The following is a 24,826-nucleotide window of genomic DNA, read 5'->3' as shown; positions in this document are numbered from 1 at the left end:
GGTAGAATTTTTTCACTGAACAGTTCCCACATCCCAGGTTTTCATGCTCTACCTATAGGTACATATGGTGTGGAGCATTCAGATCCCAGAGATTTTAGGACAGTCGTCAGTAGTCCCATGTTCCGCTGTTTCCTGTCATGTATATATGCAGCTGTGCAAACTGATGTGGAACTACTGTTAGCAGTCAGTGCGTGACATGGGACAGGGTAGAGACATAAGGAAGCATGTAAAAAAAAATCTGTCTCCTGGTTGGGATATGAAATGCACCCCGTTTCTCTTGAGGAATTTCAGATTACTCCAGTAGTCTCCTACAGCTGATGGGAGCCAGCCTTCTGACTGTAATACAGAGCCTTCAGCAATGCTCACCATGAGCTGACCTGTTCTCTTAAGAAGTCTGGGGGACCTTTGTTGCCAGTTTCGGTGGGAGGATGTCTAGATCCACGTAGTCATTAGCAAATCTCTCATGGTTTTTCTATAGGAAAAACAAAGCTGTAAGATACTAAATGGAAAGGAAAATTCAAACAGCTGATGCCTGATGAACATTCTCTCAGCATTGCTAATTTGTCATACATGATACCGTTTATTTCACCTGCTCAGGAGTTGCCAGTGACTGCAGATAAACAGCTGTGGAGAGAGAATTTAGGAAACGTTACCACTTTTACATGTGTAAATCAGGGATCATTCTATGCGTTAATAGCAGTCTCAGTACAAGGGGAGCCAGAGCAGGTTAGCAGAGATCAGTTTTGCATTTCTTGGTGACTTTTGATTTGAGATGCATCACATTGCACGGCTAGCCAATTGCATTTTGTTGCTATTAGGATGACTCCAAATAAGTGTCATAGCTGGTGGTTTGCTGGCCTTTTTACGCTAACAGTAGTGGTCACATTTCAGCTTTCTCTGATTCCTGAAATAATTGCCTCTGAAAAGGGAGGTGCTGGCAACACAGATAACATCAGTGTCTGGAGCATCAGTATACACAGCAGTTTTACAGGTCCCCTGTTCAATAATACCAGCAACCTTCAGGGTGGGCAGGATGTCCCTGTGAAGGGCTAGGCTGTAGCACGTTCATGAGGACAAGAAGTCCACTTGCATTGGCCAACTCCCACTGCTTCTCTTTGGACTGCCAGCACAGTTACGGTGATTGGGGTATCTTTTTTGGTGTTGGCTTTGATGGGGGACTTTTTCACCTGTGAAATACAGGTTCTAGACATTTAGGAAAGCTTTTGTGCACGTATTTTGGCATCCTACCAATTGAGGAAAATACTGGAAGAAAAATCACTGCTAAAAACTTCAATAATTTAATCCAAGTGGGATCTAGCATACAAAATGTGGTAGTGAAATATTGTTTTCTTTAACAGCTACTGTGTCTTTGCAGTCTTTTTGGACTTCCTTGTGAAAATGAGCAAAATATCTTTTATATTCCTTATTTGATTTAACCTAGTTAGGTTTCATACAGATGGAAATGCTGCTGAAAATACAATAATGAGGGGAGGTGAAAATAAAAAAGGTACTGTCTTAAAATTCCAATTTGTTTTCTTTGAACCAATTACTTTTTCAAGGTACATTAAACCTAGTTAAAGCTATTATTAGCAAGGAAAAATCTGTCCCACTCTCTTCTTGTCTGTGGATATCACTACTTTCCCCCCTCTTTTTAGAACAAATTAGCTTGCTATATGGTCCTGTGTTTGTATAGATCTTTTAACCAAGCAAGGACAGCAATTACATTTATAATGGGAAAATGGGCTCAGATAACCAAGAAAATGTGCATCGAAAGTTTAGGAGTGAAACAGAGACAGCAGTAGTTAAAAAAGGTCTTTCTTAACGCTACCATTGCCAGATGTAAAATGACTCTGGATTTAGGCAGATTTTAACAGATCTGAATCTGCAGACGAAAAGCAGTCAAACACTTTGACTTCTGGAATTAAGAGAGTCAGGCAGTTGTCAGTACAGATCCACACTTCAGCTCTGAGGACTAGAAAACTTGGGGTGACAGTAGATTTCCAAGCAGCTGCAGGAAGAGCTCCCTAAACACCTTTCCTACGTGAAAGACATGAAGTACTTGTATTTGGACTTTCTCTTCAGAAATCAGAAACAGCAGCAAAATCTTTCATACATTAATATGTAGGGGAGGTTGTTATGTCTTTGATGTACCTCTTGGACTGTACCTGTGAAAGTGCAAAAGGGCCTAGTTTTAAAATGCAGGCAGTGAGTTGTTTCTTATGATAAAAATGGTCACCTGGAATTATTTTTGTCTGGTTTTTGTTGATGAGCACCGAAGTGGGGAGAGGTTGTTGGGTTTTTTTGTCATGTAAGTGCCTCCTGCCCCAGAGCAGTCAGTTTGATGTCCAAAGTCAGTCAGCCACCGAGGCCTACTGTTTTGTGGTCTGTCTTGTCTGTCTTAAAACTGTTTTACTTACAAATAACCAATTTAAAGTATATAAATTAAAAATATGAAATATGATCCAAAGCTACTGTGAGCTGTAAGGCATTCTGCTACTCAGGTATCTGCAGGCAAAATAACTCAGGAGTAGTGTGGGAGGGAGCTCAAGTTAACTATTACTAACTATTACTAACCAGCTCAAGTTAACTATTGTCCCAAAGTATCAGAGTGATGGTGAAACAACAAAGCTGAGTAATGTAGCTTCATGCCACGAAAGATTTCGTAAGCTTAAAAGGCCGGGTCAAATGACAGCTACTCTGACGGTCTTCCTGAAACAACCAGCTTCCAGTTGCCTGCCTGGTTTTTCACTGTGTCAAAGTCAATGTGTGATATTGATGGAAAATGGCACCCTATGTTTAACTGTTCTGTTCAAAGATTTGAAGTTCACGTTTCCCTGTCTCTTTCCATAGGCAGTGGCGATTCTGACAGCTACCTATCCTGTGGGACACATGCCGTATGGCTGGCTGACAGAGATCAGAGCAGTATACCCTGCTTTTGACAAGGTGAGTGCCCATGTTACGGGTGTAATAAATACCTTTTGTGTTGTTTCCCATGCGTGGTCTTCCTCTTTCTCTCTGTTACATTTTAATTTAGGGATGGCTTCGGTTTCTGCCAAACAAATATGAAGAAAGTTAGTTCATGGGTCCATAATCAAGTGTAACAGATTCTTTAAAAAATAAATGACCCAAAGATTAAACAGGGATGTATTAATGGCCGTCTGTTGTCTCACTTCTTTTTACTTTTGCTTTGATGCCTATTGTTCCTTGTCCAACTGATAAGGTTTTCTTAAAATCCTAGTTAAAATGAATGGGTTTTGGTGGCTTCAAGCTGTTGTCTGATTTATGATTTTAACCTTAGCTCTGTGTTACAAGGTATTAAGCTACCTTTTGAATAGATAGGTGCTGTATTTTTAAGGATTAAAAAAAAGTCCTCACTTACTTACTATGATGTAGCTACTTGGCCAATGAAGTGATTTCTCACAACGTGTCCATCAGTGAGTGAGCAAGCTCACGTCTGCTCCACATTCTGTGGTATGTCTCAAATGGATTTGGGTTCATTTGCTTATGTTAATATTTAGCAAAGGTTGTTTCATAGACTGACAGTAACACAGATAACACCTTATTTTAGTAGTACTGACTTAGCCAACCAAGACTGAAGATTTTTGTTGGCAAATCACGTAATTATGTAAGAATGCAAGGACTACTCCTGGAACTGAGCACAGAGTAAATATATAACCCAACATTAATTTTGTTTAGACTCTTTTTTTGCTCTGTTTTAGAACTGGTACTCACTAGCCCGTATGTTGTGCGAAGAACAGTCATGTCCTGTGACACTAATTCAAATGCCAGATCCATTCCTTCCCTTTATTTACCAATTAGTAACTGAACTTTGTGGTTCCAAATACTGATGAAAAAAAATCTTTCCTTGCTCTGGGATGTAATTAACTGAAGCAAGCCCTGTTTGATACGATCCACCATATTTCCAAGGAGAATTTAAAAACAAAATAAGGGAAAGTCAAATCAGTCGTAACTTCCTAACTTGCCTGTGTACAGCTAAATTGACCTGTCAGATAAAATACAACATGAAGGCTTTCTCAGAGGTCATGCTGCTGAAAAGGAGCTGCAGATGCAAAACCAATAAACTGCAAGATAAAAATGATTTGGGACAGGAAACACAGGGGCTGCTAACCTCATCTGTTATGAGCCACAATCAAATGCACTATCCCCAAGCAAAATTAACAGCAATTAAGACTCCTAAATTCAGGTCTCATTTAGCTGGTAGAAGATGTGCTGACAACTTTAGTGGTGACAGGATTAGACCATGATTTGTCTGTTTATTATTTCAGTTAAAAGGCTTCTTCTCATAGAGCTCTTGTGGAACAAATGTGAGGAAGAAAAAGCTAGGGTAAGGCGCAGATAGGTTCAGTTTATCTAATTGCCGAGAAAGAATATAATGGGGATTTTAGTTGCATGTTTTAAGAGCAATTTGGCATAAAATGTGCTAAGTGAGGTAGCAGCAGTATAAAGGGTATCTCATCCTGGCAAGCATGTGTGCAAATGCCTCCACTGTACCTTTCAGACAATAAATACCAAACCAGAAACCCACAGGGGTTTTTTTTAGATTGCTGTGAGAATTGGTTTACCCTTGGTCACACGTCATTCGCATGTCACTGTGCCTTTCGAAAGCTTTGTTTCCTTAAGCTAAGGCTTTCTCAGAAGAGTCTGGATAGAAGCACTTTTTATTTCCGGACTCTATAAAGCTTCCGTTGTGATTTTCAGATGCTGAAACAGTTTGCATGTATGCAAACTCTCATTTTCTTTTGTCAGTTACTCAGAAAGCTGGCAGTGCTGATGGTCATCAGAAGCACGCTGCATTGCCTTAACTGACTGATGGGATTTGGGATCCAGATAGTAGGCCCCTCTTCAGTGGCTCTAACGGAGAAGTCAGATTCTTGTCTCCTCAGGGAAATTGTTGTCTCTGTTCACATATGTAAGAGAGATGCAGGGTCCTGCTTCAGTCTTTTATAAGACTGTGTCCAGAGCAACCTCATGGCCTAGCAGCTACACTCAGGTTAAGGGTTACTACTGAATTTCTGAAAAAAAACCAGGCATATCCTAGTTCTGTGCTCTCTTTGCTGTTTTATATGGTGATAATGCTGTTACTCTCAGTGGACTGTGACATCTGATTCAGAGCACCACCAACTGTGGGAGTACTTGTGAACGGTATTTGATTAATAGGTGGGAATGGATACTCTTTTTTTTTTCTCCATAATCTGCATAGTGTTTTGATCCAAGAACTCAATAGTGTGCAGGAGATAGGAATAAAGAGTACGCAGTCAAGAGTTAGAGCAAAGGGTGGAATAGAGCAAGCAGCAGCGAGGTAGGAACAAACGAGAGCCCTTTTTCTTCACAGTCCTTTTGGGTGTGCTTTCCTTCCTCTCTGTTATTTTAGCCTTGTTAGAAAGTTGCAGCGGAGTTCATTTGAACACTCGTGAGTGATGTAAGCAAGGCCTATCCTCACATACATAAAAACTAACAGTAACGAAGTATTTCTTCAGAAACACAAGAGTTAAGAATAGATGCATGAAAAAAATGCTTACAGAGAGTTTTCATAACCTGTTCCCGAAAAGGGCAGACGTGGGACTAGCTTCCTGCTTTAGGGTCTGGGTTGCCTGCGTGCATCTTCATGCACCCAAACTTCCAAGCAGATATTTAGGGAGGAGCATGGAGCTGTCCAGGTGCCGTCACTGTACTGATCACCACAAAAGCTTTAAATTGCAAAATTCCATCAACTACTTGAATGAGTTTGAAATGGTGTGCCCTTCACAAAGCTCATGTTCAGTTTGTCCACTCCGAAGATGTATTTGCCTGAGTTCCTATTTCTCTTACGAGTAACTTCAGTAAAAGAGGCTGACCGTGTGACAGATACTGCTTTTTACCTGAGTTACATCAAGGATGAATAAATGTTGTACTACATCTCATGGTACAGGTTTTATCAGCGTTGGCACATACTTGTGTATCTCAAACAGCCCCAGGGTAAGTGCAATAGATGGCCCAACAGCCTATTGCTACAGGGCTCCTAATGGTGCCCTCCTTTTGATATCCCATCCTGTCCTGTTACAGACCATTTAGTTTGTTTTTATGTGTTCCCTGAGGGCAATTTGAAATCTTCAGCTTCATTTGCTATATTAGACATTTGGAAGAGGGCTTTTGTTGTTGTTTTAAATAAAACTTCGCGGCCACGTGAATACAGAGCCCATGTTCAAGGTGGAACATCTAATAGTCCTAATTATGTTCTGTTCATTAAACTGCATTAACGGAGCCAGCTGTTCCAGCAGCTTTGTTTATATTACCTACTTGTCTAATTGGATCAGTAAGGGTGCTTGCATTGGTGTATGGATTTGGTACCACTCTGTGGTAAAAGGGAATGAAATCCTATTTTTCCTGTGAAAACACGCTACAAACTTTAAACGAAGGTTAAAAAAAAATCATGTGGAGTTTCCTTAGAAAGAGCTACCACCTTTTTCAAAGCTGAATTTCTTAAATAGAACTTATTCCTTAGAAAAGTAGGAAGATTACACAGGCCTCAGTGACCATAGGAGCAGTTGCTGTCAGTTTAAGCAGAAGGTATTCTGTGGTGGTACAAAGTACTCAGAAGGCTCTAGGTTAAAAAGCAAACAAGCAAAGGCAGACATGCACGGGCACAGACAGTCAGGTCCAACACATGACCGTGGTGCCGTCAGCCTCCCAGTAGTCTGGAGCCAAGCTAACACTCGTTATCTCCTTCTCTTACCCTAGAATAACCCCAGCAATAAATTGGTGAACACCAACAGCACCGTCACAGCGACACATATCAAGAAGTTCACTTTTGTTTGCATGGCATTGTCCTTAACGGTAAGAAACCTTTGTTCAACTCTCCGTCTTTCATCTCAACCAGAAAATTATCTCCTCTACCTAATGCTAAAAGCACTAGCAGTTCAAGAAAGGTGAGTTGTCTTTTCTTATGAAGCTCTGTTGCTTTTATCTGGAGGAGGGATTGTGATCATAGTACTGGAGTACTAAGAAAATCAGCTATCATTAACTCAGGCTAGATATCTTAAGGGCTAGAGTTATTCTGTTTAATTCTCACTACTTTTCATTTCAAGTCAGCCTCCACATGCAAGGAGTTACCAGACATCTGCTTCTCTTTGTCTCTTTTTTTTTAAATGAACAAAACTTCTGGTAACCAGTGCGTCAGGAAAATGAAAAGCCGCATTTGTCTCACGTGCGGTGGGATGGCAGCCTCTCCCCGGGCATCCTTCATTTACTGTGAACGGTAGGAAAGGCAGCACGTGTCGAAACTGCTGTTCCCTGCCGCCTCGCATGGCACTGGTCTTCCATGCTGGGGGAACTTTCATACGTGTTGGTTTTGTTTACTCTCAAAATGGACTAAAAAGGGCAATATCTCAGAGACAGTGCTGGCACCAACAGAAAGATGTAAAGCCTTGTCTGAGCTGGGAAGCATTGCAAGGGGCTGACATTCAGGGCAAAATTTTGCTCAGCCTGCAGCATTTCAAAATGACCAGCTTGCACGCATATGTAAGGTGCATCTTCCCCAAGCAAACTGTTTCTGCACAAGTCTTCTTGGCAACAAACAGGCAGTTGTGGAAGAAAACTCATGCAGGTGGTGGGGATGGTAGCAAATAATGGAGCAGACGGCCGGGGTACATCCAACTTCTGTTTCTACAGAGGACAGATTTACATTAGTGCTTGGAGCTGGTCAAGCCACCCTCTTCCCGCTTGGGATGGACTCGCGTTAGCAGCCATACGTCTGTCCGTGACAGTCCTTAGCAGATTTGTGATCCGTGCACGGTGTCCGAAGGAGTCCCGGGCTGGCTTCTGTCAGGGCCCCGCCAGGTGCCAGGGTCAGCTATGGCAGGGCCTGTCAGCCACGGCCTGTCCCATCGCCCCAGCGCCAGGGTCAGCCATGGCAGGGCCTGTCAGCCACGGCCTGTCCCATCGCCCCAGCGCCAGGGTCAGCTATGGCAGGGCCTGTCAGCCACGGCCTGTCCCATCGCCCCAGCGCCAGGGTCAGTCATGGCAGGGCCTGTCAGCCACGGCCTGTCCCATCGCCCCAGCGCCAGGGTCAGCCATGGCAGGGCCGGTCAGCCACGGCCTGTCCCATCGCCCCAGCGCCAGGGTCAGCCATGGCAGGGCCGGGCAGCCACGGCCTGTCCCATCGCCCCAGCGCCAGGGTCAGCCATGGCAGGGCCGGTCAGCCACGGCCTGTCCCATCGCCCCAGCGCCAGGGTCAGCCATGACAGGACCTGGCAGCCACGGCCTGTCCCATCGCCCCAGCGCCAGGGTCAGCCATGGCAGGGCCTGGCAGCCACGGCCTGTCCCATCGCCCCAGCGCCAGGGTCAGCCATGGTAGGGCCTGGCAGCCACGGCCTGTCCCATCGCCCCAGCGCCAGGGTCAGCCATGGCAGGGCCGGTCAGCCACGGCCTGTCCCATCGCCCCAGCGCCAGGGTCAGCCATGGCAGGGCCTGTCAGCCACGGCCTGTCCCATCGCCCCAGCGCCAGGGTCAGCCATGGCAGGGCCTGGCAGCCACGGCCTGTCCCATCGCCCCAGCGCCAGGGTCAGCCATGGCAGGGCCGGGCAGCCACGGCCTGTCCCATCGCCCCCGCCGGAGCGGGGCAGCGGGGCCGTGGGGCCGTGGGTGGGCCCGGCCCAGCGGGACCCACGGCCGGGCAGGGCTGTGGGGAGCTGGAGACCGGCCCTGCTGCGGGGTCACCGGGGGCTGAGGGCCGTGGGGGGCCGACATGGCGTCCTGGGCCGTGGGCAGGGTGAGGGGAGCCCTGGGGGTCCGGGCAGGGACCGTCAGGGCTGGCGCTGCCCTCGAGGCCACGACAGCTTCTCTCCTCAGTACCTGCACTAGCAGGACAAAAGCCGAGGAGAACCTAGAAAATGAGTTTCTCACAGGCAAAGTCATTCCTCACACTAGAAAAGTAAGTGGGAAATGCTGCAGTTGTTTTAGGGTACAGTCCTCGGAGTCCTAAAATTGAATCTGTTGGTACCCCAGACAGGTTTTCTCTTTATCCCCAGTGTTGCATAATTTCCATGGGGCAGCTGGCTGCTTTGTAACTCTCTCCTCCCCACGTTCACAAATTCACCACTGAGTAACAGAGGGCTGGCATAATTTCTCTCTCCCCTTCATTTTAGTGTAGAGCCTTTTTGACTGAGCTGCACATGGCCTATGCAGGAAGGGAAACTAATTTACATTGAAGGAAACCTTACAGTACACGAGCCTGAAGTATTTGTAACCATCCCCACCCCCTAGTCACAACCTGGCCAAGTGGGATGCGGTACTCTCTGTCTTATTTCACAGCTGAAAATGAAGCGACTCAATCCATCCATAGCTGAATTAGGAGGTTTTGTCTGCTCTTTATTTCCTATACTTTTTCCCTAAACAGCTACAACTGGCTACCATCAAAGATAGAATTGCATGAGCCAATGTGGCATTTCTCCTGTCTATTAATTTCCTAGACTTAAGCTTGAACTCTTTTCATGTGGCTTAGAGACCAACAGTTCTGGCTCTAACTTGCATTTCCTACAGCATGCGATGAAGGCAGACTTATGCCTCCACTGAATTGGCCATTGTCTGGAGAGTTTCCACGGCTCTCCATGTTATCTACCATCACACACCTTGGAGGTTTTCTCTTGTGTGCTGTGCCAGGCCAACGTTATGTTATGTTCTCTACAGCTGGAGCCTGCCTTGAAGTCTATCAATCAGTGTTGTCAGAGACCCACAAAGGGGAAATCTTTCCACTTAATAAATTGTTCTGAGAATTCTACTTCAATCTCAAGCTTTCTCTGAACTATTTTCTTAACCCTTCTGACCATTTATCAGCTTACTCGAGTTCTGATAGATCATGAGCTTCTCAAATTACCATCACCATCCTCTGCAGAGGAATTCTTGATTACTGCAATAGGCTTTTGTTTTGTAACTTTACAGGATTTTTCTTCCAAAAGTTCTCCATAGTACTTTCAAGGGCAGCTCTTTCATAAGCTCATCGTGAGAGATTTGTCCGCACTGAAATTCCAGAAACACTTTTGAGGTCCATAGCTTTTCCTGTCCTGTTTCTATTTTCGCCTACTAGTGACAGATTCTTAGGATTGCTTGTCAACGGACAGAGTGGAAAAATAGACACATGAGCTCTAAAGACTCAGTTTGGTTCGAGGGCCTGAGCCTGCAGATGCTTCAGCACATAAGCTCAGTAGGCATCGGTATCACTTAAGTTATAATGTGCCACAGGTTCTAAGGAACTGGACTTCAAATTTGCATCTGTTGCAGCCAAAAGTCAGATGCAGTCATGTAGCAGAGCTCCCATGGCCATCGCTGATTGCTGTGTTTTTCTGGAGGGGCTCTACTGCAACAAATGGCAGTCAGACTGGTGGCATCACCGTTGGTAACATCTTGTTCTTTGGGATCAGAGGGAAAGTGGGAAACAGGCTCCCAGGCTGACCAAGAGATCAAAACAAGACAAATACTTAGACGTCATGTGAATCCATTCTTCAGTGGATGATCTACAGAAGGATTCCAGAGGATGGAAAGATAAAGGAAATCCATTAACCACTGGAAAAAATAACAGTGAAACTTTTAGTATGAGCAGCAATCATGCAGGCAAGTACCCTCCCAGTGTAAAATGCTGGGAAACCTCCCAATCATTGAAGACATGCTATTTCATGGAGTTGAAAGAAAAATGTCCTACCTCCTTCCACAGACCAGTCATGCCTGCACAAGAAGTCCTGTAAACCTACTGTTACAGCAGAAGCACTTTTTCACCCTTGTTGACAGTGGCAGTATTGGATCAGAATAAAAAAAAAAAAAAGGCATAGTTCTGTTAAGAAACATAACTTTGTTTTTATTTTAAATCTTAATGGGATCTGAAAGGCTGCAGTTGAGCCTTCCCAGGCTGACTGGACAGCATGCAAATATGTTCTGCCGAGTGTGGTCATAAGTACCGTCTCATGGCTTTGAAGCATCAGGCGGGTATTAAAGCTGCTTCTTCAAAAAATGGGAATTAGTTGTATTGCTTAGTGAAAAAATTGTAGACAAGCTGCAAGATTGTAAGTAGAAGCCATTAGACTCCCAATATGTAAAAGAGCTGATGTGATTACTCATATTGATGTGGTTTTGGTTGTAAGTAAGCAGCAGTTCTTCCAACAGCCCTGTTCCATGGCTACGTAGCTGAACATAAAATTTATATAGCAGAGGGGAGGGACTCAGCTGAAGAATTTTGCCCATACAATTAAGGGACTGGTTCTGATTTTAGAAAATAAGGCATGCTTGGTAATTTACTCTCAGCTTAAAGAGTGTGCATATTACTGCTTGCCATTATTTGTTACTTCATTGCTATTAGGCACTTCAGGAAAAAATGCTTCTTTCTATATATAAGTAGAGACACTGCTCCAAATGCTAGTCTTGCTGCCATTGCCAGATAAGGCTGTTGAAGAGCTAAACATTTTGATTCAAAGCTAGACCTGTTTAGATGACCCTACAATTCAGCCCTGAGATCATTGCAAAGTTGTAAACTAAGTGAAGACACAGACTCCCAAGAAAGAAAACTGGTGCATTTGTAGCACACATCCCTTTGGTTGTGGGATGCGTCAGCCTCAGTACAGTGCAGAAATCCAAAAATAATTTGTCCAGGTGCTGAATTACTGCATTTTTCCATTGCAGCAAAGGTTTGCTCTGTCAGGGGAGAGCATTCCCTCGCTTGTGAGCTGCGCATAGAGGGGCAGGCTGTGGGAGGAGTAAGCTACTCAAGGGAACCCTGCCTTACTCAGCAGGAGTAACAGCAAATAGGCTGTGCTTCAGCAAGGGTTTTTCTTAGAATAGTGGCAGTGTCTCTGAGGTTAGACACCACAGTGCAGAATTCAGGGGTTTTCCAAGGCAGCCTGTAGGGCACAGCTACTGCCAAATTACCTGTTTCTTTTTTTTTTTTTTAATTCTGTCTCCATTTCCCAGTTGAGCTCTCCCTTAAGTCTTCTGTGATGACACAGAAGTTGCAGTCAGTTAAGATCCTTTTTCCCTGGCTAATGTCAGCTGCTGGCAGCCACGTGATTAGCATTTGGTCATCTGCCTCTGAGCTGCAAGGCTTTCCAGGCTGATTTCGTGTTAGTCAGTGCCCGCTAGATGAACGTGATGAGCAGAGGGCTCCTTTGGGAGGGCGCAAGCTCCTTCTCTGCATCTCCTGCTGCCCACTCCGCGTGGCAGTCGCAGCCATGCCCTCACACACACGTCTGCGTGCAAACCCGACACGAGTCGGTGAAGTTGCGTGCCCCGAGTTGAAAGCGGGCCGTCGATGGTGCAAGCAGCGCTAGGGAAAATGGCACATCTGACTCTCTGAGGGGACTGGAAGTGGTGGCATCTGTTCATGTCTCAGTCGGCTTGGAAGGGAAGTGATGTCTTTCTTACTTAAGAGCTGCGAGCAGCCTCGTTTAAGTTGCTGTCATTGGGGTAAAAGCATGGCCGGCTCTATGTGGCTGAAGCAAGATCACTGCATGAGGAGCGTACAAGATGCTGATCAGAGAAAGCCATTTCTCAGAGACCACTGTGAAGGCTCCCTAGCTCACCATCGCTAAAAATGACCCAGAATCATCTGTACTTACTTGTTTGTTTATAACAGGGAAGGAGCAATCAGTTCTGACAGCAGTAATTAGTGAACTACGCTATTCAGTTCAGCTTCCTCTTCAAGCAGCCTCAGCTGGGACAGACCACAGTGCTTTAGGGATACACTTCCAAACACCAGCTCCTGTTAGCTGCATGGTTCCTGTTAACTAAAGTGTCAGCAAGACACGCGGCCAGTTGTATCTTCATATTCTTGAGTGCTCTGTGTATTACAACAGGTTTTCCCTTACCAATAAGGCAGGCTCAGGTGCCAAGGGTGACATGCTGTGTGCGCCACGCCACGTTCATCCGTCTGTCACCAAGTTAATGTACAGCAGGAGAGCTGCACAGTGCTCCTCAGTTTTAACATGCGTTCTATTAGAAACGGCTCAAAGCTCGCCAGTGCTATTATAAAAGGAATTTCAATGCTGCTTTGCTTTTTTTTTTCAGTGGACACACAGTTACGGACAAATGGGGAAAGTAGCAGTTTTCATGAATAAACAGCCTGATTAAAGGGAGAAGCTAATTGTGTAGAACACTATCTTGTATTTAATTAGCAGACACCGCTTAAGAAACAAAATCCAGATGTTCAGGCTTGCCCTGCGGTTTTTCATTCCTTTCTATTCCAAAGGGAGACTGAAAGATAGAGTAGGGGGAAAGCTTTCACATTTACGCTTATATGTGCGTGTGTGTTTTATGCAAGGCTTACAAATTTCAGATTTACATGTTGGAAACCACAGACACACTAGTAAAAACTGTAAATCCCTTTTTAAAAAAAAACAACATTGCCATGACATTTCAACTAAAGTGAAGACTCAGGCACTTAAGCTGAACAAATTGATAGGCATCAGTTGTGTTGTGGTAACCAAAATCAAATGCCAGGTAACCTGCATTAGATTTAAATCTCAGTGAAAGTTTAAATTTAATGTACTTAGGAGCAAACACCTGGTCAGCTTACTGGCTTATATGTTTGGGCCTGAGAGTTGAATATGTGCGTGTCAATACATGTCAAAATGTCACCTGCTTTACAGTCAGGTTTGTCCATAATCGAGGAGTCTAATGATAGCTTTAAAATGTTTCTTACTTTTAGAATATTACTTTCTACTTTATATATTAGGCCATTTTTTATATTCTATAATAAAATATTACAGTTTTTGTAAATAGAATGGAATATTTAGATTCATATCTGAACTTATTCTTTTGACAAGGGAAAAAAATACAGCTTGATTTCTAAGGGCTCCTGCTGATGAGCATCTGTAGTTCAAGGAGTTACTGTTGGCATCTGTCTTGTTTCTTTAATTTGCTGGAAATTACCAGCCCCTTAGGAAGGGGCAGGCATTGTGTCAGCTCTCTAGTGCTTACTTCTTGTAGCACAGCAGCATAAGATACCATCAGTTTGCAGTTATATTCATCTTATATATTAATGTATAGTGTATATAATTATAAATATGTATCTTCTAAGTATATAATCATATGCAAAGTGTAGTTATAGATAAGTGGGGTTTTTTACATTATAACGATCAGAAGTTTTAAGCTGCAGCGTTTAACATGTTCGCCTGTGCATCTCTTATTTCCCCCCAACCACTGGCAGAAAAGTGGGACTGACTGCTGGGGACTGTAGGCTCTTTAACTGATCTTGCAAGATTCAAACAGATAGACCCCATCACAGTCTTAACCAGAGGGCTCCAGAGTCACAGGGTTTCTTTTACTGGGTCCCTGTGATGGGATAATTTAGTTTCAGCCTGAAGAGAGGAGGAGGAAGGTCTTTGTTCCAGTCGATGACAGTTTACTGCAAGCCATCCCATCATTTGCCTAATCTCCAGTCGTCATCTGCTTGGTTATCTTCTATAATTAATCATCGAGCACCTAGGAGATAAGACAAAAACCCTGATCAAGAACAAGGAAGCCAGTGTAACAGGGAAAATTCCCTATATGAAAGAATGAAAGTCCAGAATACAGGACTCAGTAGTTGCTGGTTTCTACCTATTTCTTAATTCTGTAAGAGCTAGAGCCAGTCACTGTGGAAGAGAAGCAGCTGTGTTTCATTCAGGCTCAGAAGCCTTGTCTGGTTAAAAGGCAACTCCAGATGCCCGAGCTTTTGTGCCCTGCTTTGGATTTGGTTATGCCAAACTAGGAGCTGCCAAGTGGATACCATCTGCCTACTCACCTGTCCTGATGATCAGCAAGGCTTCACCAGCCAGTGAAATGTAGGCACTGGCAGATAAAATTGGAGCCTGCGTGAGTGAAGACAGAATATTCATACCAAGTCAGTATATTATTGCAATAGCATTGCTTTATTGACGTATTCCCTGATGCTATTCAAACATTTTATACTCAATAGTTGTTTAATTTCCAGTTGAACTCAGCAAATCTTATTTCCCAGCCATCAGTCTGGCAGCTGTTTTTTCCCATGAGGGGCACCAAAGACTATCCAGTTTTCAGTAAGCCCATTTGCTCTCAAATTTTCAGTGTCTAGTCTAATAAATACACCATTTCATATCACTTTCTTCTTTTACCGATAAGTTCATTTTCCACATGATAATGTATCTTGAGTAAAGCTCTTGCATACATAAGACACTGATGTATTTAATGTTTTCAGCTACGCAGTCCTGCTACACAGTGAGACATAAAGCAACTGTTGGTAAAGGACAGAAGGGAAAGAATTCTTTGCATCTCTGCAGCAAGACTGACTGCCGTCTTACTAGGTACCCTTAGCTTGTATTCAGGGTAATATGAATTAGGCTCGCATATTGAGAAACGCCAAGGAACAGGTTCCTGTTTCACTGATGAAATCTTCTGAAGGCAGAAGAGGAGTGTCCGTAGCGTGAAATAACTGCACGGCAGTTCCCTGCAGTATACAGCTCTCACTGGGTGTCAGCTCGTTGTCAGCCACACAGCCTGACATTTAGCCACCATGAGTGCACTTAGTGAGTTGCGATACTTACAGTAGTATCATGTGCTTCACTTTTTGTTTCCGTCTTTGGAGACAAAACACCTGAAAGGTCTTATTTCAAGGCTGAGAAGGCATTCAGGACCTGACAGATTAGCTTTAATTTTTAGATGCCTTAGGCAGTTTCACCGTAGCCAGAGGGTGTGCAAAGAAGTATTTTAAAGTAGAATTTGCCACAAGCAGTATATGTGAACATACTTTCACAAAAATGTAGTTAATTTTTTTTCCCCTTTCCTAAAGAAAATAAGGCTAGTTACCAGTACTACTGTGAAACCAGTATTAGACTGTCAGGTACCAAGAAAAGATAGGAATATTAGAATTTATGCACTCAGTTTCACGCATTTGAGCAAACAGAGTGAGAAGGTTTCCGTGTACACACTTTATTAAGTTTGGTAAAGATCAACCTAGAGTAGAGCCAAGTGATTTGCAAATTCTGACCAATGCGAGAGACTATCGAGGCTTTTACTCCATTATTCCTCCTTCACTCTCACTTAAAAGGCCTTTAGCCAAGTATCTGCCACCTCATCCCCATGGTTTCAAGTGATTCAGATGCTGGAAAGGGGAACAAGAAAAAATACTGTTTCTATTTCCTTGTAACTGATGCCACAGTTTTCCTCTGTGTATTGAGAGAGGGTTGCTACCAGAGAAAATCACCCAGTTATTACAACTTGTATAGCTTTGATAGCTATATAAATTCCAGGCTGCTAATGCTAGTTCTTAGTTCACAAGCTGAAGAAAGCATTTTCAGAACAAAGTGGTGATTTCTGAGGTCCTTAATTTAGGCGTTCCTCTCTGTGCTTTACACCTAAACCTGCATGCAATGCTGAAACCTACCCACTTGCCTATCTCAGCTCTTACGTAGATGACTGATAGCAGACATTCAGAAGATGGCCCACCAAGGCCAAGCTGGGAATTGGGAGAGGGGAAGGGTTTGGAGGGGGATGTGGTGAAGTATGAGAGTATTTAATGCTGAAGAGAGAACCAAAGATGTAGTCTTTGTGCAGTGACGGTGCAGGAGAGCCCAGCAGCTGAACAAGTAGTTAAAAATGGACTGATGTTAACAAAGCCTTATTTTTTCATGAATTTGCGATCCATGGTGAAGGGAATAGCATCAGGGTCTGAAAAGGACAAGCGATACTTTAACTTCCTTGGCCTTTCAGATACTCTACAGCTTTCCAGCAAAAGGGGAATGCAATATGACACCCAGTTAAAAACCTGATTAATCTCTTCTATCTTGAGGATTTGGCTACTGTAGCATTTCTACCTTAGGAGAAGAAACAGCTTAGCCATACCGTGGAAAACAGGATTCATCATGATGATTTCTTTCATGTAAACAATGAAATCTGTGAGTTTATCAGTGTTCATGTGTTCAAACTATAACATTGCACAGACTATGTTACTCAATAGAAATCAAAAATTTGAATTCTGGATCAGAAAGGTAACATGACTTCTGATGGCAATAATGCTTTTCAGTTTTTGAGATGCTTGTTTTTTAACAAACATGGCCAGAGACATGAGCTAGAGTTTTGCAGCACTGTAGTTCCAGCAGATCGGTTACCAGCCACTGCACTAGAATTTAGAAACGGAAGATTACTTAAGGGGCCAACTTTCTTAAAGTGGCTTGTGTTACTGCATTAACTAGGGCAAGCCTTTGTTGTTTCCTAAAGCTGACCAAGGTTATATGATTTTTGTGTGGCTTTTTGTTTGTTTTTTAAGAAAGTTAAGTCGGACTATGGAACTTTAGAGTTTGAATAATAATTAAAATTTTTCAGTGCATCACCCAGTATCAAATCATAGATTAATACTGCCTATCCTCATTCCCCTTCCACCAAATTTAAAGCAGTTGTACTTTATAGTACATTGTCCAGTTCATCCAGATTGAAGCAGTCGTTCATCCTCCCCTGTCCAAGGTCATGCTTACAGCTCTCCTCAACAGGAGATTTTCCCTGAATATCTCCTTTTCTGCTTTTGAGAATAATTCCCCCTGAGCAGCGCTGAAGAGCTTCAGACTCAGAGTAGCTACTGCAGTCTATCTCTCCATTCCTGGTATTTGTTGCTTTTTTTCAGGAATACCTTTTTGTAACAAAGAAGAGCTTAGGCGTGGCTAGCAGCTGGCTTTAAGAAATGGTACAAACTGCATTTTCTTCAGAACCGAAGTACTGTATAGCATTATTTAGTCTTCCATGTAGTTTTTCCTCCCAAGTTTAAAGATAAATGCACGGGAACCATGTTTTGCTGCCACCGTATATACCTGTGACATTCAATGTCACAGATCAAAAAGCAGCCAAAAGTTTAAGCCACTGCAAGGGCCACTGGATTTGTGTTCAAGGTTCATTCATTTTTTCCTACCTTTTATCGGCTGTCTTTATTTTACATCTCTGCATTGCTTTATTATCAAAGGTTACAGCTGGGCTTTATTAAAGTCATGGGATATTAGGACAGAGAGGCAGTAAAATCCACAGGAAGAAATGTCGTGGCAAGAAACCGGTCCTTCTCGGAGGACACAACTGCAGCTGGCGACAGTGCCGGTATCTGAAATTCCCTGAGTGACTGAGTTCAGTGTCATTATCTCTCGTGAGTATACAAAGAAAGGAAATAAAAAAGAGGGACAGATTTCCCCCATACTCCCCAGTCTTATTTCATCAATGGCTTCATTACAGCCTCATTTTATTAAGGAGATATCACAAGTCCTATCTAGGACATTCACATTTAAAAAAAACAGCATTAACTTTTACGACCAAATCCACTTTCTTTTGACTTTACTATCATACCCTATATGGATGCCAAGGACAGCTTTTAGAATAATAATCACCCATCCAGCGGATGAGTTTGTTTTCACTGCTTTGATTTTGCCCGTCTCTGAACTCCCAGATTGTTTTTGTATCTTCAGGCTGCTGGCACAACAATAACAATTGGAAAATGACATATTGGCAGACAATCGCTCAAGAAGCTTTTTACCTTTTCAAGGTCAGGTTTAGTTCCCGCTTCAGTAAAGATTATTTCAGACATGAGTGGAAGCATTCCTGCCTGCTCAGGAAGATGCTGAACCACCAGAGGCTGACTTTATAAAATCCTCACGAGGGCCTTGTCCCATCCGTGGTACCGCACTGAGCCTTTGTCCCAGAACAAAGGATTTCTGTTTGCTCCAGCGAGGTGGAGACTAATGTCTCCTTCATGATTGTTCAGGTTTCACACAAAGGGTCTATTCTGCATGAGTGGCTGGAGCAAGCAGAAAAGGAAGGGTCAAAAATTGTCACTGCAGCATGTTTCTGCTCAAACTCCGTAATCGCAACAGGAAGCAGCCAGGGCTGCAGAAAACTTGGGACAGAAGAAAATTACCAAGTTGTGAAGTCGACAGTTTTCAAAGAGAGCCTAGGAATCTGCCAGCTTTTTTTCGAGCTTTTTAAAATCGAAGTTGTACCCAGTAAAATATCCTGCTTTCTATAAAAAAACTAAAGCAGCATAATTCACTGAGGAGATATAATGACGATCTTCTTAAACAATTTAGTGACCCAACCCAGCCTGAAAAATACCCCTTAAGTATTTTCAGCAGCAGCTGAGGGGAAAGCAGATATGGCAACACATTAATGTTATCAGAGAGTCAGTGTATTGTGCAGGTGCTGGACCTGCCTTTTTTTCTGAAGAATGTCATGCTCCATCACTGAACTCTAAGGAAAGCTGGGGGAGGCAGGAGGAGACTTAGATCTGTAGAAACCAATTATTTCAGGAGAAGATACAAAGTTAGGGAGTTTTCCCGCAGGCAGGCTCTGGTTTCTTTTGCTCCCCCTGCTGCTTGACAAATTTTATGACGGCTGTTTTCAGCTTTACACCACCCTTCGCAGAACACAAAGTTCACAGAAATCGATACTGACTAACTTGCGTGCGCCTGAGGGATAATTGCTATAAGAGAATGTCCTTGTGATTCAAGTCATCAGCATTATGATAAACCGCTTTTAAATACGACTGCAGTCTGACATTTTTACTGCACACAGATCCAGGGCTTTTTGCTTCGTAGGGTCACAGGATTGTTCGGGTTGGAAGGGCCTCAGGAGCTTCTGGCTCGGAGCAGGGTCAGCTGTGAGGTCAGGGCGGATTTCCTGGGGCTCTGGCCAGTCTGGTCTTGAAAAACCTTACATTTCCCACACAAGAAAAAGACCCGCTTTCTGCCCGCTTCAGAATTACAGGACGGGTATGCGCATCATCATGATATATCCCAAAAGAGCATGAGACTGTGGGAACCTTCAATGCCTCCATTTGGGCTGATCAGGGTTTTTTTGGGGGGGGGCGGGGAGTATCTTAAAAGCTGTATATCAAAAACTCTTCAAAACTGCCAGAACTGGGGTGGCTGTGCAAAGACTGCTCTCTGACATGATTTACAGCAAAGATAGCATAGGATTCTGCAGGTCCATTGCGGTGCGGGCCAGGCCGTGGTATGCAGCAGGCTTCCATAGCGAGCCAGTCGTGCTGGCCTCTAGTGTCGTATCATAGCCAGCAATTCCTCCACAGCTTCCAAAGAACTTGATGATTGTTTATAGCAATGTGCTTAAAAAAAAAACCCACAAAACCTAACCAAAAAATCCCCCCGAGTCTTTAAAGGCAACAAGTTTTTCACTTGATTTTTTTCATGTTAAACTCACATGGGATTTCCTGTCAACAGGGAATACTGTCTTTATGATAAAACCTAGACTTTTCGATTTCTTGGTCAACGATAAAACACAAAATCCTTTATTTGTGTAAATTGATGAGTAGCTGGATCTCCTTCCTTCATAAGAACCCTGTTGAACATTTTCTATGTTGTTCAACTGCTTCAGAGACTGGATAGTGGAATGACTGCTTCAGGAGGTATTAGGAATTTGTATTCTGTTGCACAGCTAGATTCAACATGGAAACACACTCCAACTATAGTCTCAAAAGAGGTGTAACTAGTAACTATTTCTGTAGTTTCAGGACTAGTGGTTAACAGTTCAAAACCGTTGTTACTTTTACTCTTCTTCATAAAAATACAGTTTCCTTTAACATTAAGATGCTAGAGTAAGTTTTTGCATAACAAGCCCCAGTACTACACAGTCATTTAGAGAAATAAATTTTCAAGGTCAGTGAAGGTATGGGTTTGGAATAGGCATAAGAACAGCACTAACAAATTCAACAATTATTTTTTTTTTCCCCAACTTCTTGCAAAATAGGATGTTGAACAGAGGAGTCAAATTCAGTTTTTCACACTGATGCAAGTTAGAACAAGATATTCTTTTGACTTAAACATATCTGTGAGATCAGCTTATCTTGTAAGCGTGATACAAGCTCTGAAAGGAGACAGAATTGTGGAAGTTCTGTTTATGTGAGAAGGAGGGAGGCCATGGAGATGTGTGGCAAATCAGGAGATCAGACCATGTAAGACTCAGGCTACTTTTAAATTTGTTTACTGCACACTTCAAAACACAAAATCATATGACACATATTCTTCCATATTAATAGAAGTGATGAACTTAACTGATACTATCCCAAAGATCTGAGGTTCAATTCAAAGCTAGATGTGTAATACGGTGTAAAGTAGATTTCCTCTGCCCTCACCGGGCGCCATGTAGCGTAAATGGGAATAGAGAGGTCACGAACAAGGCATGGGTTAAATCAGTTAAGGTGCAAGCCTCAATACATACATAGAACAATATTTTGAGCTCTCTTGGACAGCCATACTTCTGCAAATATAGCAAGTTCAACAAATAATAGAAAACATCTGCTGAGAGTTGTTTTGCAGGAGAAAAATATGAACCGCATTTCATCACAGAAGAACCTTTAACAGGTTAACGCTACCCTTCCCCATGGTAAAATCTGTTATTCCAGTCTCATTCCAGGCTGGTATATGTCTAGCCTATTTTTAAAAATATCCATTTTGGATTCCATAGCTTCTTTCTGAGGAACATAGCAACATATCGTGTCTTCATCATCAGGCAGTGTTTCTTCTAACTGGAGCCTGCACTGAAGTCTAGAAACACTGTTCTCTTGTTCATAGCTCACTGGAATACTCTTTTGTGCCTTATATTTATCAATAAATGTCCCAAAAGACAGGCAGCTTTCTACAAATGCCAAAAAGCAAATCAGTCTAGCACCCTGCAGATTACTAGACGCATGACAATAGCCTTTGTTAGCATAATGTATTATAATGCATTATGTAGTGGGTCTCTGAGGTTTAGTAATCCCTGTCAGCAACCAGAATAAATGGAAATAGCTTCCAGGAGATGCAGGGTCTGTGAAAAGACCGTTAGTTTTCAGCTACTAGCATTCGAACTCACACATGCAGCATGTGAAAAATCTCATGAACAGTCTTTCGTCACAATCATTTGTGAAAGTCAAATGCATGAAGTGTACTTAAGAGATGAAAGAGAAGTTGGACTGAGCACTAGCAGTTTGATACTTTCCCTACTGAAACAAAGATTTGGTGCATTCTCTCAGGCTTGGCGACAGCAGAAGTTTTTTATGCGTAGCCTTTTACTACATCTAGACACTGAATTTGCTAGCTGAGAATTGCAAGGTTCCACACGAAAGTAAGCACACCTACTTACGGAGAGTGGCTAAGCCACAAGTAAGAGAGTTTTTGACTTTTTTTAATGCACAACTGGATTGGAAGAAAAAATATCACTAATATTAGATATGTCGTATGCACAACATAATGCTGCATGGGATGAAGGTGCACCACAGTTACTGAACTCCTGAAGCTGTAACGGCCAGCAGCTCAGACCATGCAGCTGGGGAAGGACATCTCTTATCTGCCCCTGCCCTGCTCTCTGCGCCCTTTCCTGAGGCAACCCCCAGTGACCTTGAGCAGGGAGACGGTACTAATCTAGCTGGAGCCTTGATCGGATCTAGTACAGCTCTACTGACTTTCTCATGGTGCTCTAAATTATTGACATCTTTGGTAAAGTCTTTCGTAGTTTACTACTGTAGATCAGGTAAAGGCACATTACCCAATAGCACAGCCCTTCAGATCAGTTCAAATGATGAAAACACTGCCAGAAATGCTTAGGCTACTGTTGTTTATGCAGAGATAACACCGTCATAATAAATCCTTTTGTCTTTACTTGGGCCTGCGTATGCTCTGTAGTGTTCCACTCTCCTGTTTTTATCTTCATTTTTTCCTCTATCTTCAAAGCACTCATCACTGTTCAGTTGAGGTTCCGGTTAAATGATCAAAGGCTTTAACAAAACAATCCTTTAATATCATGCTGCACTCATACCATAAGATAACAGAAAATCAAATCAACTCCGTTGCTAGAACTCCACAAGCAAAATCCTTACTCCCAAAGCATTAAAATGCTTCAGCCTCAGCGGAGTTGCCAAGTACAATATTCATTACTGTATGAAGCCATTGCAGCAAACTGCAATTGCAACCTGAAGCTGCAATGCCATTATGCGTGCACGTTGCTAGCCTGTGCGGAAGCTTTTACTGTTTCATCTTCACCTCTTGATTAGATTAAACGAAGGTATAACTGTAACCCTACCCAAGCCTATTTATTCTATTTTTAACCTTGCAGACACGCAGAAAGACGTAAGAGGGAGGGGGAAACAAACAGTGTTTAACTCGAAAAAAGATAAGAGACATACTGTAGGTAATCTGTTTCCTAAAACCTTTTCTGATCTGAGCCCCAGGAGGTTAGTACCGCTTACTCCACTAGATCCCATCTCTAGTTGTGTGTGCCACGCTCCCTGTTTCACTGGACTACTTGCATCATTTCATCTATTACCATCTTCTCCGGTCTCCTTTCTGATCAGTCTTCACCCTTTACCAAGGGAATCACAAACAGCATATAGACCACTTGGCATCACAAACAAGCTGAGGCTTCATCCTATTTTCAATATACCTCATCTGTAATAAAATCAGTAGCTGAAATACCTTCCTTCCTTTGCATGTTTAGCATTACTGTTTTCCTGAAGTAAAGCCTGTTTTTTTCCACTACATTTTCATTTTGTCTTTGAAATAATATGGAAACTTCTGAAGTTGCAAGCACTCTAGAAGTTAAATTGCAGAGGGCTTGCATGATGCAAAGCATTCATTCTTTTTCCTGAGGCTTTGTTCCCCGTGGGCAATGAGAATATCATCTGCTCATAAGATGACAGAGAGGAATCTGTTAGCAAAATGAAACTAGTTAGCAATGTTGCAACCAAAAAGATAGAAACACGCTGAGACAGAAATAGAAGGTCCTTCTGCTGCCATGCCTCACCTCCTCAAACTGCTTATTCTTGAGCTTAGCAGTCATTGCTGTCTTTACCCACCAGCTGCTATATAAGAAGCGCTCTTTGAAGCCATTTATGAGCACTGACTCTGCTGATCAGGGGGGCAGAGAAGAAAGCAGGTTGCAACAGCTGAGGAGGAATGACTGCATACCACCTGGGTATAAGTCATTACCCCTGATTTGCAAACTGACCTTCCTCCCGTAGGAGCTGGGTGGAAATTGAGTCTATTCTTATTAAGGCCAGAAAAAACCTTTAACTTCAAAGAGAATAGGATTGAGAGCAATGCTTTTGGTCACTTATTTGCTTGCCTGTCTAACCATGTCAGAGCTCTCTAACCATGTCAGAATACTCTTTCAAATGGCTGTTGAAGAAGGAAAGTGCTCTGTTTGCCTTTTGCTAGCAGCGGGCAGGCTCTGCTGTTAGCATAAACATATGGAATCTTGCAGCAGCAGTAACTATACTCCTCAGTAGGATGCTAATGGCATTGTGCAGTATGAGCAGCGTAAAGGTCTTTGCTTTCATGAAAACAGCAAATTATAATTAAAGATTGGCCATCTTTGCATCTTATATTGTTTATTGGACTTTGAAGAAAGATTTCACAAAATATGCCTGTATCGTTGCTTTACAGGTCCTTTGCAGTAACAGTACAAATCACTGCAGTCTGCCTAATGCTGTCTGCAACAATGAAAGAATTTGTTCAGTCACCATACGGTTACCTTTTAATAACAGGATTCTCAACCACACAACCTTCTCTGCTCTAGATTGTCCCCTCTGCTTCAGTTGTACCCTGTACAAGTAGTTTGGCAGGGAGAGAGACGTGCTGGCTAAAGCAGAAAAAAATCCATGCACGGCTCATTTGTCTTCTGCTCCTACCTTCCTCCACTTACTATTCTCTGTATAGGTGATGGAAATACACCACAAGACAGCATCAAATTAGTCAAGTAAAACATTCAATTGTGAAAAAGAAATAGTGGTTCCTCCCCTCAGAAGTGGAGAAGAAAACCGAAGATGAGCCTTTTTGCGGGAAGGTGAAATGTTTTGTTCACCGCACAGGCA

At 43.0% G+C, this 24,826-nt stretch overlaps 1 protein-coding gene across 1 annotated transcript in view; it reads left to right on the top strand.

Annotated features, from left to right (window-relative positions):
- ANKH (ANKH inorganic pyrophosphate transport regulator) overlaps positions 1–24,826 on the top strand; it is a 105,459-nt gene that overhangs the window by 73,990 nt on the left and 6,643 nt on the right. The window contains exons 7-8 of the mRNA XM_030042035.2: positions 2,851–2,943; positions 6,739–6,834. Of these exons, the coding sequence (XP_029897895.1) occupies positions 2,851–2,943; positions 6,739–6,834 (189 nt within the window). The remainder of the gene's footprint in view (positions 1–2,850; positions 2,944–6,738; positions 6,835–24,826) is intronic.

This window comes from Aquila chrysaetos, chromosome 18 (genome assembly GCF_900496995.4).
Source record: "Aquila chrysaetos chrysaetos chromosome 18, bAquChr1.4, whole genome shotgun sequence".
Lineage (NCBI taxonomy): Eukaryota > Metazoa > Chordata > Aves > Accipitriformes > Accipitridae > Aquila > Aquila chrysaetos.
This window is presented reverse-complemented; position numbering and strand designations above follow the sequence as displayed.